General features: G+C 53.5%; 1 protein-coding gene across 1 annotated transcript in view; it reads right to left on the reverse strand.

Annotated features, from left to right (window-relative positions):
* IQCA1 (IQ motif containing with AAA domain 1) overlaps nt 1-16,127 on the reverse strand; it is a 123,910-nt gene that overhangs the window by 11,720 nt on the left and 96,063 nt on the right. The window contains exons 14-17 of the mRNA XM_058664267.1: nt 14,037-14,144; nt 12,939-13,138; nt 6,077-6,163; nt 88-265 (exon numbers count right to left, since the gene is read on the reverse strand). Of these exons, the coding sequence (XP_058520250.1) occupies nt 88-265; nt 6,077-6,163; nt 12,939-13,138; nt 14,037-14,144 (573 nt within the window). The remainder of the gene's footprint in view (nt 1-87; nt 266-6,076; nt 6,164-12,938; nt 13,139-14,036; nt 14,145-16,127) is intronic.

Below are 16,127 nucleotides of genomic sequence, written 5' to 3' on the forward strand. Positions count from 1 at the left end.
TGCCATCCCTGGGCTCACACACCTGCAAGCCCAGGACGCACGGCGAGCCCTGGCCTTCCCTCACCGGAAGGGGCCTAAGGAACTTGCCATATCGAGAAGCGTAGTCGGGCCTGGGAACCAAGATGATCTTCTGATAAACCCTGCAGAAGGACTGCAGCTCAGCGTCGAAGGGGCGCTGGGTGGTCCCCACGATCAGGATCCTGTCTTCGGGTCTCAGGAGCTTCAGGATTTTTGGAAGCTGCTTTTTCAGGCGTTTGGGTTCATTCTGAGAGAGAGAGTTGGGAAATTAGATCCCACATAAGCCACATCCTCTCCAATGCTGTCTCATGCTTTCCTCCCAGGCACTGCAAGGTGCTGAGACACAACGGTGCTTCAGGCTCGTCCTGGGACAGGTGTCAGATGGTGCCTGGGCTGTAGATCTGGGACTGTTTGCATTTCCTCCTCTCCCCCACCCTCCGTCCCAACCATTCTGATCTTGAAGGCGGGAAGGACCTGCTGAACCCTCAGAAGGGGAAATGGTGTGGGATCCGCAGGCGGAAGGAGGCGTGGCAGGGGCGCACAGAGAGTCCGTGTCTGAACGTAGCTTGAGTACAGAACGTTCTCCGAGGCACTTTGCAGGATCTTGCGCCTGTACTGTGCTGGTGGTATTTCAGCATCAAGGGTGCTGAGAGACTCAGGGTGGGCCTGACTCTCTGGTGGTGTCTGGTGAGCCCTGCCTGGCTGGACAAGCGGAGTGGCAGCATGGGTGGGAGAGTGATGGGATGACGGAGACGGGCCCCCCACGCCCAGTCTTGGCCTCTTGAGCGCCCACTGGGCTGAGGGCTAAAGCTGGGCATCATTTCGTGTGTGGATCTGCCCTTTGAGAATCTTTGAAAAACTGTGGATTGAGATCCTTGGCTCATGTTTAAAATTTCGTTGTTCTCCACGACATGGCTGTGTAGGCGTAGAGACTCCCTCCTCCGTTCCAGTTCACCCCCCCCCCCCATCATTACAACAGTACAGTCCTTCAGCTCATTTTGGAAGCTGGGCTGGTTATCTTTTCATTAATGACGTGCGGGAGGTCTTTCTCTGACCTCAATACAAGTTTTCTGTGAGTATAAGATTTGCACATCCTCTTGTGCGTTCTTTACCCTTTCGGAATGCGGCCCTCGGCACCAAAATGTTCTAAATTTTGCTAATGCGGAATTGGGTTTTTCTTTTGTAGGACTTGTGCTTCCGGCGTCACATCCAGGAAACTACTGCTAAAGCCAGGGCCATGCGTTCCCACCTGCACGTCTCTGAAGAGGTGTTAACGCGACCATTTGGGCCTCTGATACTTTAGGGTTGATTTTCCCCTACGGTGTGAGTTTGGGGTCCACTTTCTTTTTTTTTTTTTTTTTTTTTTTTTTTTTTTTTTTTTTAATCATGAAACCACTGAAGAAACTACATTTATTAAATAATTATCTCATTTTATAATTGTTTTTCACCAAAATGGTGTGTATACTTTCAAAATGGCAGTTTCTAATTAGCTACATGTGGTCTTCTTGTTAATTTTTTTCAAAACACATGAGCCTAAAAGTTACAAAGTAAAAGGGTTATTTTTTTTTTTTTTTTTTTTAATTATTTATTATTTAACTTCAGTAATTACATTGTATTATGTGACACAGTTACATAGATACTTGGGTTCTCCCCACCCCTCCCCAAACCCTCCCACCATGGTGGATTCCTCCACCTTATTGCATAACCACAGCTCAAGTTCAGTTGAGATTTCCCCATTGCAAGCGTATACCAAACATAGAGTCCAGCATCTTATTGTCCCGTCAAGTTCAACGGTTTCTTAGGTATACCCTCTCTGGTCTGATGACAGAGCCAGCAGAGTATCATCCCAGTCAATTGAAAGCTCCAACATACCATCAGCAAAAATTTACATCATTATGGAATTAATTGACATAGTAATGAGTAACCAATATGTTAAAAGTAAATGCGGGTTCCCAGCCACCTTCTGTGACCACCTCACCTATACTTCAATTTTAGTTTATACACAACATATAACATTCAAAACATAACATGTTATACATAACATCATATCATCTTAAATTAAGGCAAACATGTGGTATTTAACCTTTTGGGATTGGCTCATTTCCCTTAGCATTATGGTTTCCAGTTTGGCCCATTTGGCCACAAAGAACTGCATTTTGTTTTTTTTAATAGCTGAGTAGTATTCCATGGAGTAGATGAACCATAGCTTTCTTATCCAATCCTCTGTTGATGGGCATTTTGGTTGTTTCCATGTTTTTGCAATTACTGATTGTGCTGCTATGAACATAGGAGTACATGTTGGTTTCTCATAGAACAAGTGTTCTGGATATATTCCTAGGAGTGCTATTGCTGGATCATATGGTATGTTGAATTTGAGTTGTTTGAATATTCTCCATACTGATTTCCATAGAGGCTGTACCAGCCACACAGATACAGCCAAATAATCTTTGACAAAAAGACAAACGACAACCCAGGCAAATGGGAAGGTCTGTTCAATAAATGCTGTTGGGACAACTGGTTGATAGCCTGCAGAAACAAAAAAATAGATCCACATCTCTCACCATACACTAAGATCAGATCTAAATGGATAACAGATCTAAACCTACATCCAGAAACCTTCAAACTTTTGGAAGAAAATGTTGGAAACACACTGGAACACTTAGGGGTAGGCCCTCACTTCCTAAAAAAGACTCCAGATGCAGTAGAAATCAAGACCAAAATAAACAATTGGGACCTCATCAAACTAAGAAGCTTCTGTACAGCTAGAGAAACAATCAACAAAGTAAAAAGGCAACCCACAGAATGGGAGAAGATCTTCGCACACGACATAGGTGATAGAGGGCTAATATCCAGAATATACAAAGAGCTACAAAACAACCAAAATGTCAAAACAAACAAGCCACTCAAGAAATGGGCACGGGAAATGGGCAGACACTTCACAAAGGAACAAACCCAAATGGCAAATAAACATATGAAAAAATGCTCAAGTTCCCTGGCAATAAGGGAAATCCAAATTAAAACATCAATGAGGTACCACCTAACGCCAGTAAGACTGGCCCACATGAATAAAAGCACCAACGACACTTGTTGGCGAGGTTGCGGGGAAAAGGGAACCCTACTCCACTGCTGGTGGGGCTGCAGGCTGGGGTCCACTTTCATCTGACCGTCCCAGCATGTAACTTGCTGAAAAGAATGAAGTGCCTTGGCACTCCTGACAACGCCTTGCAAATGGAGGAGTTTTGCTTCTGGCTCTTTAGTTCTTCTGTCTCTCAGTGCCACCTGGTCTAGAGGGGTACAGCCTTGAGCATATTTGGAAACAATGTCGGAAAAGTTGCGTCTTCCAGTTTTGCATTATTTTTGGAGACTTGACCGGGTCTTCCTGAACTTCCACATGAATTTGGGGATCATTCAGCTTATCAGTTTCTGCAAATAAAGCAGCGGACGTTTGTACAAGATTGAATCTGTCAACCCACTCGGACGTCTCAGTGCTGTCTCAACAGCATGGCTTTTCAACCTACAAACACACAATGGCCGCTTGTTCATGTCTCTCCATCTTCTCAACAATGCTCTTGCGGCTTTCGAAGAAGCATCACGCTTCTTTTGTGTCCGAGGAGACTTTTGTGTGGCCATTTCAGTGCAGTGGTGTGGGCAGCAAGCGGATGGAGACAGTGAGGCATGAGAAATAACCTGGAAAATAACCTGGTCTTTTGAGAAACTCGATGGACAGCAAAGGAAGCCAGCAGGTGTCAGCTGTGCAAATGCCAGTGGACAAACAACTCACCTGGCTTGCTGGTGCGTCTGGGGTCTGGGGCCCCTGGAGGTGCAAGAGGTCTGGGGCCCCGGGAAGTGCAAGAGGCCTGGGACCCTGGGAGGTGCAAGAGGCCTGGGGCAGGGCTGCGTGGACATCTGTCTCCCCCCACCCACCTCCTCCTGGTAGGGCACAGGGTTTGGGCCAGGCCACAGGGTGGAACAGGGCCATGTCAGCTCTGAGCTCAGTGTGGCTCTGACCCCAGGCTGGCCCATGAATTTCTACACATCACGGGGTGTTTTTCACTGCACTTGGCTCCCTCGACAGACAATGGGGCTTGCAGTGCAGAGCAAGGGCAGGAAATGGCCCAGTGTGCACAGCTGAGCCGAAGGCCTCATTCCCCACCAGAACAACCCGGTCAGGACGGCTCAGTCAGTGCGGACACAGTGAACATTGCAGCACAAAAGGCTGCATGGTGGAAACTTCTGGAGGCGTCGTCCTGTGTGCATGGCTGGGCTCCTTCCTTGGTTGGCATCCTGCCCCTGCACCCTGAGTGCCTCTGCTGGAGGCTCTCCCGCTGCTCAGCACTGCTGTGTCTCGTGGCTTTCTGATCCTCTGGGCACCCAGGTGTGCAGCTTTCTGGGCGTGTATGAGTGTGGGTGTGCAGGTTCCTGGGTGTTTAGGTACCTGGGTGTGCAGGCGCCTGGATGTGTATGCACTTACCAGGGTGTACATGTGCCTGGGTGTGTAGGTGCCTGGGTGTGCATGTGCCTGGGTTGTAGGTTTCTGGGTGTGCATGTCCCTGGTTGTGTAAGTGCTTGGGCGTGTAGGTGCCTGGATGTGCAGGCTCCCTGGTGTGTAGTTGAATGGGTGTGTAGTTGAATGGGTGTGCAAGTGAATGCGCATTTAGGTGCCCAGTGGCTGTAATTGCTGGCAGCAGATCATAGCTCCAGGGGACACAGCCGATAACATGAGCAAAGCTATACAAACTCACGGTTGTGCCCGGGACTCAACAGTGTGACCGTGAAGGTAGTAGCACCTGCCACTAGAGATACCTGCATCTCCTATGAAAGCCAGTTCCATACTGGCTCTCTCCCAAAGTACCCAGGAAAGCAGCAGACGCTGACCCGAGTGCTTGGGTCCCTGCGCAGACACAGGGGACCTGACCTGGCTTTGGCCTGGCCTAGCACCTGCTGTGTGGCCATTTGAGGAGCAAACGAGCTGGAGACAGATCCCTTTCTTTGTCTCTGGAACTTAAAAATGAGGATAAGGTTGCAGAGGCTCAGAGGGGTTAAGCTCCTGCCTAAGGACACACAGCCAGGGTGTGCTGCGATCTTGGGCCTCCCGAGGGGCAGGTAGGGCTGTCCTGCTGCCCGGCTGATGCCCGCTTCCCTTCCCTGTGCTGCACCGGTCATGACTTCGGGATGTGACCTCTCTCAGACCTGAGTGCCCGGGAGCAGCAATGCGCCCGCCCTGGGGCTTGCACACCTATGGAGTTTCCTGCCTCTCTGTGACAATGTGGCCAGCAGATGGAGTGAACTGGAAGACTGGAGGGCTGAGATCCCAAACGCGCCCTTGGCAGTCTCCCAGGTGACAGGGCAATCCGGGCTCATCCCGTCCCTCTCTGAGCGGATGCTCCGGTCAGGACCAGAACCCTGCCGCACTTCCTCAGACTGCAGCTCAGCTGGCCTCAGACTGCAGCCCAGCTGGCTGCTGCTTGCTTCGCTGCGAACTCATGTGGGATAAGAATCACAAGCGTGGCATTTTGTTGTTGTTTGCAATCTGTGGGAAATTCGCTGGTGATGTGAGGGGAAGCCGGGAAAGGGAGGGGGCCATTGAGAGCAGATAAAAGGAGGAAGGAAGCAATTGAAAGCGGGGTTCCCCGGAGACCCCGAATTCTGGCGATGGCCTTTGTTCATAAATTTTCAGGCCCTTTGCTATTTATTACGATGAACAATAGGAAATCCCAATAATAACCCATCGCTGAGCCGCGTTTTCTGAATTGTTTCTTTCCTGTGAGTCGGATGTTTGGACTGCAAACCCTCCTTCCTCTGCCCCGCTCGCCTGCGTTTTCTTTTCAATGAAGCTTCGTAAAATCGGCCACTGGCGCCTTTCGATTGCAGAGGGGTACTTAGGGTAGAGAGAGACCACTGCCACAGGTTCCAACACCTGGCGCTCCCCTGCCCCCTCCCCAGGCAAAGCTTGGCCTGCTCCGGCAGGGGACACCGTCCCCACCCACCCACCCCTGGGGAAGGGAATCCGATTCACGCAAGGAAAGAGTGGCATGGGACACGCACGAGAGCCCCTCACCTGCTTCTCTGTGTTGGGAACTTTTTTGTAAAAGGTTTTCTCTGTGTCTTGGATCCACACCACGGAGGGCTGCAGCTGCCGAGCCACCTGTAGAGGAGAAAGAAGAGGCCGCCTGCAGGGGCACGGCTTCCCCCAGGGTGTCCAGCTGAGCTCCCACGCATGGCAGCCCCGCGAGAGCAAGAGCGCAACAACATCCCGGTAGTGCTGCCGGTCCAGGGCCAGATCAGATGCAGCTCAGAACCCGCCCTGCGGCTGTGGCCGGGTGGGCGGCAGGGCCTCGGCCTTCCTCCACCCTCAGGCTCCTGTCCTGATGGGCGACACACATGTGCTGCCTGCCCTCACGGTGACTCCAAGCACGTGGGCTGTTTCCTGCTGGAAACCCCCGGGGCCCTGGTCCCACGTCTTCCCAGCCTGCTGGTGCCAGTAGGGCCTGTTGGCATCTACACGTCATGAGACGGGTTTTTCTGCCCGAGACCCCGGGGATGCTGTTTGGTATCTCTCTTGGCTGTACTGGGCAGCGGCTCTGAGCCCCTGCCGCTGCACCACGGGCAGAGTTGGGCAGGACCTGTTGTGGCTAACAAGTCATTGTCACACACCGAACAGTCCCTTCAAAGCACTCCAGCCATGGCCAAAGGCAGGCATCTTTGCAGCCATTTGTGCTTAGTGGGGAGCTGGCACAGACGGAAGCTGCGCAACCACAGTGTGGTGTTGCGTCCTCACCTATTTTCATGTTTCTGGAAACATTGTGAAGGCAGCAGGCGCGGCATCAGGGAAGACAGGCACTTGCCTGGGGACTGGGAGATCTCTGGATCCCCAAAGCCACATCGTGCTGGTTTATGTACCAAGTGGTGTCCTGTCTAGACCCTTTGAAGACTAAAGTGGACATGGGCTGCACTTGACTCTTGAGCTGGAGCGCATCTCCCCTCCCCTGCACCCTGCAGTTCTGGGCCCTCCCAGCTTGCCGTGCAGCCTGTCTTATGCACCCACCCCTACCCAGGCCCCCATGCTGGAGAGCTGGACGCTGGGCCTCCTAAGCCCTTCCAGCTCCAGTGGGTCTTCCACCGTCTTGGTGAGCAGAGGGAGCTCCCACTGCCCCCTGCAAGCACCTGAAGTCCAAGGCTTCCCAGGGTAACCCTAATACTGAGATGCTCCTGGAAGAGGCTGTCAGTTTCTCAGGGAAGAGATCATTTACAGCAGTGAAGGCCAAGATCTTAAGCTTTTTAGTCTCTCTCAAGCATCACTGTCATCTCCTGAGGCCCTCTGGCCAGGCAGGGTTTTCCGTGGTTTCCACCTGTGCCCTTGGAGCCTCTCAGCCTAGCTCCTCCTGGTGGGCACTGCTGACAGGAGTTCCTGGTGCCAGGGAGCTGCTCCCTCATCCCCCTGCCTGCTTCCTTCCATCAAAGCTGTGTGGACTGCCTGGAAGCCTGGGGCTCCTCCGAGCTGGGCGTCACCTGGAGACCAGAAGTCTTCTCCCTGGCACCTGACTCAGAGCTGCTTTGAAAGTCGGCCATGCCATCCCACTGAGTACTAGCGTCAAGTTCCTTTAACACGTCCGCTCCTTTTGGCCCAGTGGGGGAAATGCCACACGTGCTGCACTTGAAAACCCACATGCGGCCAGGCGGCATGGCCTAGCGGCTAAGGTCCTCACCTTGAACGCCCCGGGATCCCATATGGGCGCCGGTTCTAATCCCGGCAGCTCCACTTCCCATCCAGCTCCCTGCTTGCGGCCTGGGAAGGCGGTTGAGGACGGCCCAATGCATTGGGACACTGCACCCGCATGGGAGACCTGGAAGAGGTTCCTGGTTCCCAGCTTCGGATCGGCGCAGCGCCGGCTGTTGCGCTCACTTGGGGAGTGAATCATCGGACGGAAGATCTTCCTCTGTGTATATCTGACTGTGCAATAAAATAAATAAATCTTACGAAAAAAAAAAAAAACCCACATGCTTGTGAAGAACTCTGTCTCGGGACGTGCACCTGCCTCTGGGCACGTGGGCTGATGTGAGGACTCGGTGTGGTGGTTTGGAAGTTCTCAGTTATGATCAAAGCATGAGAAGCTGACGGTGCCAACAATCCGGACAACACTCGTTGGCAAGGTGCGTGAACACCCACGATGCCACCTCCATCCTCACCGGCCACGCGGTGCCGGAACCTCCCATGGCCTCTCCCCTTTCCTGGGGTGTCATGGTGGCACAGGAATGTGAGATGTCCTACAGGAGTGTGGGACACTCAGGAGTGCCAGAGCCGGGGCTTGGCCTGGGCTGCCTGCCTGGCCATGCCTGTGCTCCCGAGGGGCTGGCTCACGGCTGCACTGGCCTGGGAGGCCAGATGCCACTTCCCACACCTCTCGCCCTTGCCTGAGTGCCCTTCTGCAGGGGGAACACAGGAATCCCCACTGTGGGGTCGCCCCAGGGCGTGAGCACCAGACCCCAGGCCCTGGTGGCAGAAGCACTCTCTGGTGGGTGAGGGTAGGGGTGAGGCTGGGAGTGGCCCACAGACCCGCCCCCCATGGCCACAGTGGGATGAGAGGTAAGGGATGGAGACTGCACCCAAGGGTCACAGCCCACCTGTCTTGGAGAGCTCTCTCAGCCATTCTGCCTGCAGCAGGCGAGGGGGTATTGGGGGAAGGGCTGCCCTATGTGGACTGGGGGATCGTGAGGCCTTCCGGACAGAGTCCCTTAAGGCTTTGCCCGTGCTGGGGTGTTGGCTGTGACCCCAGAAGCCCTGCAGAGCTGGGGAAGGACTTTGAGGGGCGATGATTCCTGTCCTGTCTGTGAGTGGCAGCATAAAGGACGGGCAGGTGGGGAGTGAGCAGACCAGGCAGGCAGTGGAAGCCTTGGCAGTGGCCACTGTGGGCAGTGGGCTGGGCACGTGGTGAGTCTGAAGACAGGAGTGGCCGCAGTGGATGACAGAGATGTGGCCGATGCAAGGAGACTGGTGTAGGTGGGCAAGGGGGTCCTGACGCAGGCTGCCAGGGGGCTGGCAAGAGTGTGGCCCCTCATGGGACCAAGGCTGGGACTGGCAGGGTAGGTGGGCCCTAAGGAGCCCAGAGGCAGCTGGGCAGGCAGAGGAAGGGCGGCCCTGGAGAGTTGTGGGGCCAGGAGGCTGGTGGAAGCCATGAGCACGGGTAAAGGAATCCACGGGAAACGGAAGGTGGGATGAGAATGGGAAAGACCCGGGGGATTCACTGATGCAGGGGGTGGCGCTGGGCTGGGTGTGGGGACTGGAGCCGGGTGACAGGCTGCTGCGGTGTGAGAGCAGAAGGAGCAGACCGGAGCGTTCCGCAGAAGGCTGTGCAGGCAGCAGGCCTGGGGAGGCCTTTCCAGGCAGGGAAGGGTGTTTGGAACAGGAGAGCTGTGCAGCGGGACAGTGAGGGCGGGGGGTGTGACCTGGATTTCTGGGAGGACAGCGGAGGGGCAGGGGAACGGCTCTCCTCCAGTGGCCGTGGCCAAGGTCGCGCTCATCAGCGAGGGGCGTGGAAGGAGCTGCGGGGTAGAGGCGCCTGTGTCACACAGCCCTCCTGATCTTGTTCCTGACTCTTCTGGGCCTGCAGCTCCTGCACACCGCACTACTCCTTCGCCCCCACTTGAACACCAGGCTCTGGCACCCCGAGTTTGAACATCTGCACGGCTTTCCGCTTCCCCCTAACCCTGGGCACGTCACCCGCTGTGGGTGAGGACCTGGACACTCCTCTCATGTCTTCTCGTGGGCAGCCACGTGGCCCTCCTGCAGGCTCTGTCTGGTGCCCACACTTCAATGCTGCACATCCTGTGTGCCCCTCCCTGACGGGCGCTAACAATAAAACATCGCTGCCAATTTGCTAATGAAAAATGGGATCCTTTGCTCTTTTAATTTTCACCTAGCTCTGAGATGGCTTCGTTTAAATTACCCGCAGATAGTTGGAGGTCATGGGCAATTAAATGTAATTAATTCATAATTGAACTTCACAGTTCTATGGGGTTGTTTACGTCGACGGCCAGCAGAGGGCTCTTCAGGCCTGCCGAATACTTGCACAGCGGTTTGGGTTTACCGTCCATCACCGGCGCAGATGCGTTTTTGACATTAGCCTTTTCAAAGTCTGGGAGACCCTGGGGAGAAGCCAACTTTTCTCCAGCCCTGGGAGGTTTGTGGATTTCACCGTTCGTGTCTTCCCCAAGGGATTCTATTTAAGCATTCACTGCCAGAATTGAATTCTCATCCATGGGGGCTGTGGTGTAACGGGTTGGCCACTGTTGGGAAGCCAATGCTGGCAACACCGCGTCCTGTCTCAGAGAGCCGACCCCGGACCCTGCCCCTCTGCCACTGGGTTTCCTGGCTTCGGCCTGTCCCAGCATTGGCTGCTGGGGGCATTTGGGGAATGATTCTGTGGATGAGAGATCTCTCTGCCTTCCAAGCAGATGAAAATAAACGAATAACTACTTTCAGAAGAGATTCTCTACAGTGTTTCGGCAGTTGAGTTTCTGAGAGGAGTCGTGCTGTGACCTGGGGAGGGGCGGGCGTGAAGTTCTCCCTGAAGGGGTCCATTTGCTTGCCATGGACATCTGAAGGTAGAGTCCAGCAGCTGTTCTGCCGCTGTTCTGCTGCCCAACTGAGCAGGCGCACTCATTCCCTGGGTCATTCATCGCACTGTTTAATGCAGCGTCTGGGAGCAGGCTGGGTGAGGCGACACTCCCTGCCTGCCTGCTGTGAGCATGATCAAACTGGGGGTGCCCCGGCTTCCGGGCTGCTGCCAGCAAGGGGCTGCTTAGCATGGGGAGCTGAGGGTGAGTTGTACGGTGGGGGCTTCTTTAGTGCCTGGATTCTTCTTAAACCACATGTGCACACATTGTGTTCTGCCTTCCCACTATTTCAAAATCGCACTTTAAATGTTCAGCTCCTCATAAGTGAACTGGGAGTTGGCCCTGAATGACCAGTGAGAGATGAGTGAGGGGGGCGGTCACAGCTGCTCTGATCCTGGGTGGAAAGGAAGATAAACCAAGGCAGGGCAAGGAAACTCAGGTACTGATGGATCAAAACGACCCAACATGGAACGGAACCTCAGGGACTTGTGGAACAACATTAAGATGTCAAATAGGTATGCAATTGGAGGCACAGAACCAAGAGAATGGGCTAAAAAAATCACTAAGAAATAATGACCAAAACTTCCCAAATTTGGTTTAAACATATCCTAAATGGGTTTGCATTACAGCCAAAATGATAACAACCAAAAAATGCAAAATCTTACAAGCATCGAGAGAATTGCAATGTTTGGTGACTTTTCATCAGACACAATGGCTGTCCCAAGACAATGGAATGAGACGTGCTCAAAGTTTTGAAAAAAGCCCGCGATCCTCTACCCCATGATGACATCCTACAAAGGAGGTGAGAGAAGTCAATGAAAACTGAGAAAAGGTGCTGCCGTAGCCCTGCATCCGGAGCGACGGAAGGGCAGTGACTGCCGCTGGAAGCGCGGCTGACAAAGTGACGAAGAATATTAGACAGAGCAAACAGCACAGCAAAGATTGTGTTGCTTCTCACGTGTCCTGTTGTGGTATTAATGATGTTCCCAGAGGTCGAATGTACGGCACTGCACACATAAAGGGTAGAAACAACCGACGGTTTGCATCGTAGCGAGGCTTTCATGGCTTATGTAAAATATCGGCATGACACAGATTTTAGTATATGAAGAGTGACTATTGTCAAACAAAGCAACCATCAAAATAAAAATCAGTGTGACTCAGAGGACAATGTAGGGGTGTAATGCGACATCGAAGTCCTCTAAGCTGAAACCAGTCAGGAGAAGAGAAAGAACAAAACAGGAGCCCGAGTGCCACAACGACGCTGTGTTTCACATAAAGGGAGCAGAGTCCCCATGACATGGTGGACACTCTCAGATTGAGTCAGAAAGTCAAACCCCACCATGGGCTGCACACAGGATGGTTCTACAGACACACAGCTGTACTGAAAATGCAGATGTACAAAAATACATCTCGTGCAACAGCTAGAAGAAAGCAGCTGTGTGAACATGAGGCCAGGTGGGTGTTGGCAAAAGGGACGTTTCATGACTGGTAAAGCAATCAACAAGACATAACCGGCTCCCACCCTGACCCCATGCCAAGGAGGGGCTTCTCAGAACAGCACTCGCCATCCGCTCCTGCTCCAAGGCAGGGCATCTCAGAGGGTTCAAAACAGCTGAGGCAACAAGGGAGAAACCCAGGAACTCCCCTTGTCGTAGGAGTAACTGACAGAACGGTGGAAAAGAAAAACCAGCCAGAAAAATGAGAAGGCCAGGATGGAATGCGGGAAGCCACCCACGATCTGTGTGTCTGTCAAGGACTTGTGCCTAGTGGCCAACAACAACTCCACGACGGCTTGAGTAGATGTTTGCCAAAAGGAGAGCGTGTGCCCGTGGCGGTTCCACAGCCGTCCACTCCCTGGGTTCCTCATGTCCCAGGGGCTGAGGGGGAGGGTCCTCTGGCTCAGGGAAGAAGCCACAGCAGCCACCTGCCCCCCCCCTGGGGTACAGTGTGCTTGCACTGCACAAACAGCATGCTTTACACCAGCCCTGAGCCCCTTGGAAAGCACACGAGGCTGGACGTCCAGCCCCAGGTAGGGCAAAGCGAGCGCGAGCATGTTGGTCTCAACACTCACTGTCCGGGAACCAAAGGAGAGCTGAGCACCACGTGGGTGCGCAGCTCTGAGAATGAAGCCCTCCAAAGGACATCTAGAATGTTGCTCTGTATCGAAACACTTTAGAACGCCCTCCAGTCTGGGGCTGATTACAAGGAGACCCGGGGCAGCGGGCAGTTCCAAGGCTAGCTTGGCAGCAGATCTGGGATGCCTGGGAGGCACAGAGGGGACCTGGAGGCGGGCGGGGCTGGGGTACCTTGATGACCAAGTGCAACAGCATCTGCAGGCCGCTCTTGCCAGGGTACTTCCCAGCGACGTTGGACGGGGACAAGTTGAAGAGGTTGGCTCCTGTTTCTGTGCAGATGGCGTGGACCAACATCTTCTTTCCAACCCCAGACGGCCCTGCCAGCAGCAGCGACTTCACCAGTGGCGCTTTCTCGTGCACTGAGGCTGAGCCTGAAAAACACAGAGGCCCGGGCCCTGAGCCCCTGCCTCTCCCGGGCCCTGAGCTCCTGCCTCTCTCAGGCCAGGCAGAGCGACCCTGCCTTCTCCCCACCACACGCTCCACGTGTCCCGAGCAGGGGGCCTGCCGACCCAGTGACGCCTGCTGGAGCCACAGGGTCTCTGCTGCTCTCTCCCTGGAGTCTGCCCTCCACTCCTCATTCCAAGCAAGCGGCATTCCTGCAATAGCTGCGGGTGTCGTGGGCTGCTCAAGGGTGTTTCTCTGCCTGCTGGCAGCAGCAGTAAATCCCCCGAAGCCTGGGAAAGGCAGGCAGGGACGCCTTCCTGGCTGCAGTACTTCTGGCAATGTGAAGAGGAAGACCAAAGCTGAGCTGACCAGAGCCTAAACTTCCTCTGGCCCTGCTGATGCTGGTCAGGCATGGCTGGGCGAACCTGACACGGGGTGCTGAGGTCGCTTGAGCCACCCTAGGCCCAGGGGCCGCTGCGCCTGCATGTTCTGCACTGTGGCAAAGGCAGGTGGAGGGCAGACTGGACAAGAAGTGACCCCAGGTGAGCCATCCACCACCATGTGGGCTCGTAGCGGGCCGGCTTCTGGAATCCTCTGTTGGGCCATGGTTGATGACATCCCCTCTGTTGTTTTTTCTTTGTTTCTCAGGAAATTTACGGGACAGAAAGATCATTGGTGTGGTCACCCGCCAAACTCCACGCAAATGTGGAAACCAATGTGGAGCAAGTACTTTGTGCAAGGCGCTGAGCTCGGCAGGTTGCAGGTGTGGCCAGCGAGGGAGGCCTGGAGGACCGCAGGGAATGCTGCCCATGGCCTTGGCTCAGACTGTGCTTGAGGGGGTCAGAATCGAATGTGGAAAAGACTAAGAGCTTGCGGGAGGGTTACCTAAGGGCAGGATCCCATACAGCGTGACGAGCTGCCTGACGTCCATGGGGGACGGCATGGGTTCTCTGGACACGTGGCGGAGGGTTGTCCCCAGGTAGCTGTACTCACCTGGGAGGAAAAGGAACAGAGAAGTGGGTGGGATAGCAAGACAGACATGATAACTTCCCAGCGGGGTCAGAACCCAGGGTGTTGCAGAGAGGCAGGAGGGAAAAGTCCCCAGGGCCCTCCTAGACCAGGACCAACGTGGCTGTGAGGCCAGGCGTCTCATGTTTTAAAAACAAGCATCTGGCAAGACCCAGCACAGTGCATCAACAGGCTAACCCTCCACCTGCCAGTGCCGACATGGCACATAGGCATCCATTTGTAACCTGGCTGCTCCACTTCCCATGCAGCTCCCTGTTCATGGCCTGGTACAGCAGCAGAGGATCTCAAGTTCTTGGAACCCTGAACCCACATGGGAGACTCAGAGGAAGCTCCTGGCTTTGAACAGGCTCAGCTCTGGCTGGCGCAGCACTTGGGGGGAGTGAGCACGTGGATGGATTACTCTGTCCTTCCCTCTCTCCCGATCAAAATAAAACTTAAAAAAAAATGAGCAGTTACATTCTCAGTTGTGTGAAAGGCAAGAAGTTTCAAACTGCAACTCACACCAGGGGGTTCACATTCAGGAGGTTCACAACTAGCACACTCAACCCAGGAGGCTCACACTCAGGAAGTTCACACCCAGGAGACTCAAACCCAGGAGGCTCACACTCAGGGAGTTCACACCCAGGAGACTCAAACCCAGGAGGCTCACACTCAGGGAGTTCACACCCAGGAGACTCAAACCCAGGAGGCTCACACTCAGGGAGTTCACACTGAGGAGCTGACACTCAGGAGCTCACACACAGGAGGCTCACAACCAGGAGCTCACACCCAGAATGCTCACACCCAGGAGGCTCACAGAGACTGATATGCAGTGGGCTCAGCTTCACAGCCACACAGAAGAATACCAGTACTTGGATGGGAAAGTGAGCTGAGCTGTAATGTTAGTTTTACACTAGTCAAAGCATTGTTGAAGTCAATGCACTAATTTGTCCTAATTTACCTTTTCTGTGATCTCTTCAGAGAGCTGTGATATGTAACGGTTTTCAAAAAACATTTTTTTTTTTTTTTTACCCTGAATGAAGTCTTTTTTTTTTTTTAAGAAATATTTTTGCATCTGGCCCAGTGGCCTAGTGGCTAGGTCCTTGCCTTGCACATGCGGGGATCATACACAGGCGCCGGTTCATGTCCCAGCTGCTCCACTTCCCATCCACCTCCTTGCTTGTGGCCTGGTAAGGCAGTGGCACACGGCTCAAGGCCTTCTGACCCTGCACCTATGTGGGGGACTTGGAGGAGGCTCCTGGCTCCTGGGTTTGGATCTGCTCAGCTCAGCTCAGCTCCAGCCATTGTGGCCACTTGGGGAGTGAACTGACCGATGGAGGATCTTTCTGAATCCCTTTCTCTCTGTAGATCTGCCTTTCAAATAAAAATAAATAAATCTTTAAGAAACAGAGCTTCATTATGTATTTATTGAAACACAGAGTTTCAGAGAGAAAAGGAGAGACTGAGCTTTCATCCACTGGCTCTCTCCCCCAGACGGCTGCACCAAGCTGTGGCTGGGACAAACCAAAGCCAGTAGCCAGGAACTGCAGGTGGATTTTCCATGTGCATGGCCGGGACCTTAGCACTTGGTCATCACCTGGTGGCTTCCCAGGTGCACTAGCAAGGACCTGGATGAGCAGTGCAGCAGCCTGGACTTGCACTGGGGCCCGGGCACATCACAACGTCCAGCCCCAAAGGCATCAGTTCAATTCTGTTTCCACGAACCTTTCGCAGAGTTCTGCTAGACTCATTTACCAGTGGCACATGGTTTAGAAATAAGTGACTAGTGGTCGATGTGGAACGTGTATTGGAGAGGTGTAAATCTTAGACAGTCAGGAAAATGCAGTCAGTTGAAAGGAATGGTACGAGTCTAATTTAGAATAAATAGAAACTTCTCCTCTGGAAGGTGAGGTTCATTTACATTTTTATCATTTTTTTAAAGGATTACCCAAGGAATAATGCGGAGAT

Source organism: Ochotona princeps, chromosome 5, assembly GCF_030435755.1.
Source record: "Ochotona princeps isolate mOchPri1 chromosome 5, mOchPri1.hap1, whole genome shotgun sequence".
NCBI classification, from domain to species: Eukaryota; Metazoa; Chordata; class Mammalia; order Lagomorpha; family Ochotonidae; genus Ochotona; species Ochotona princeps.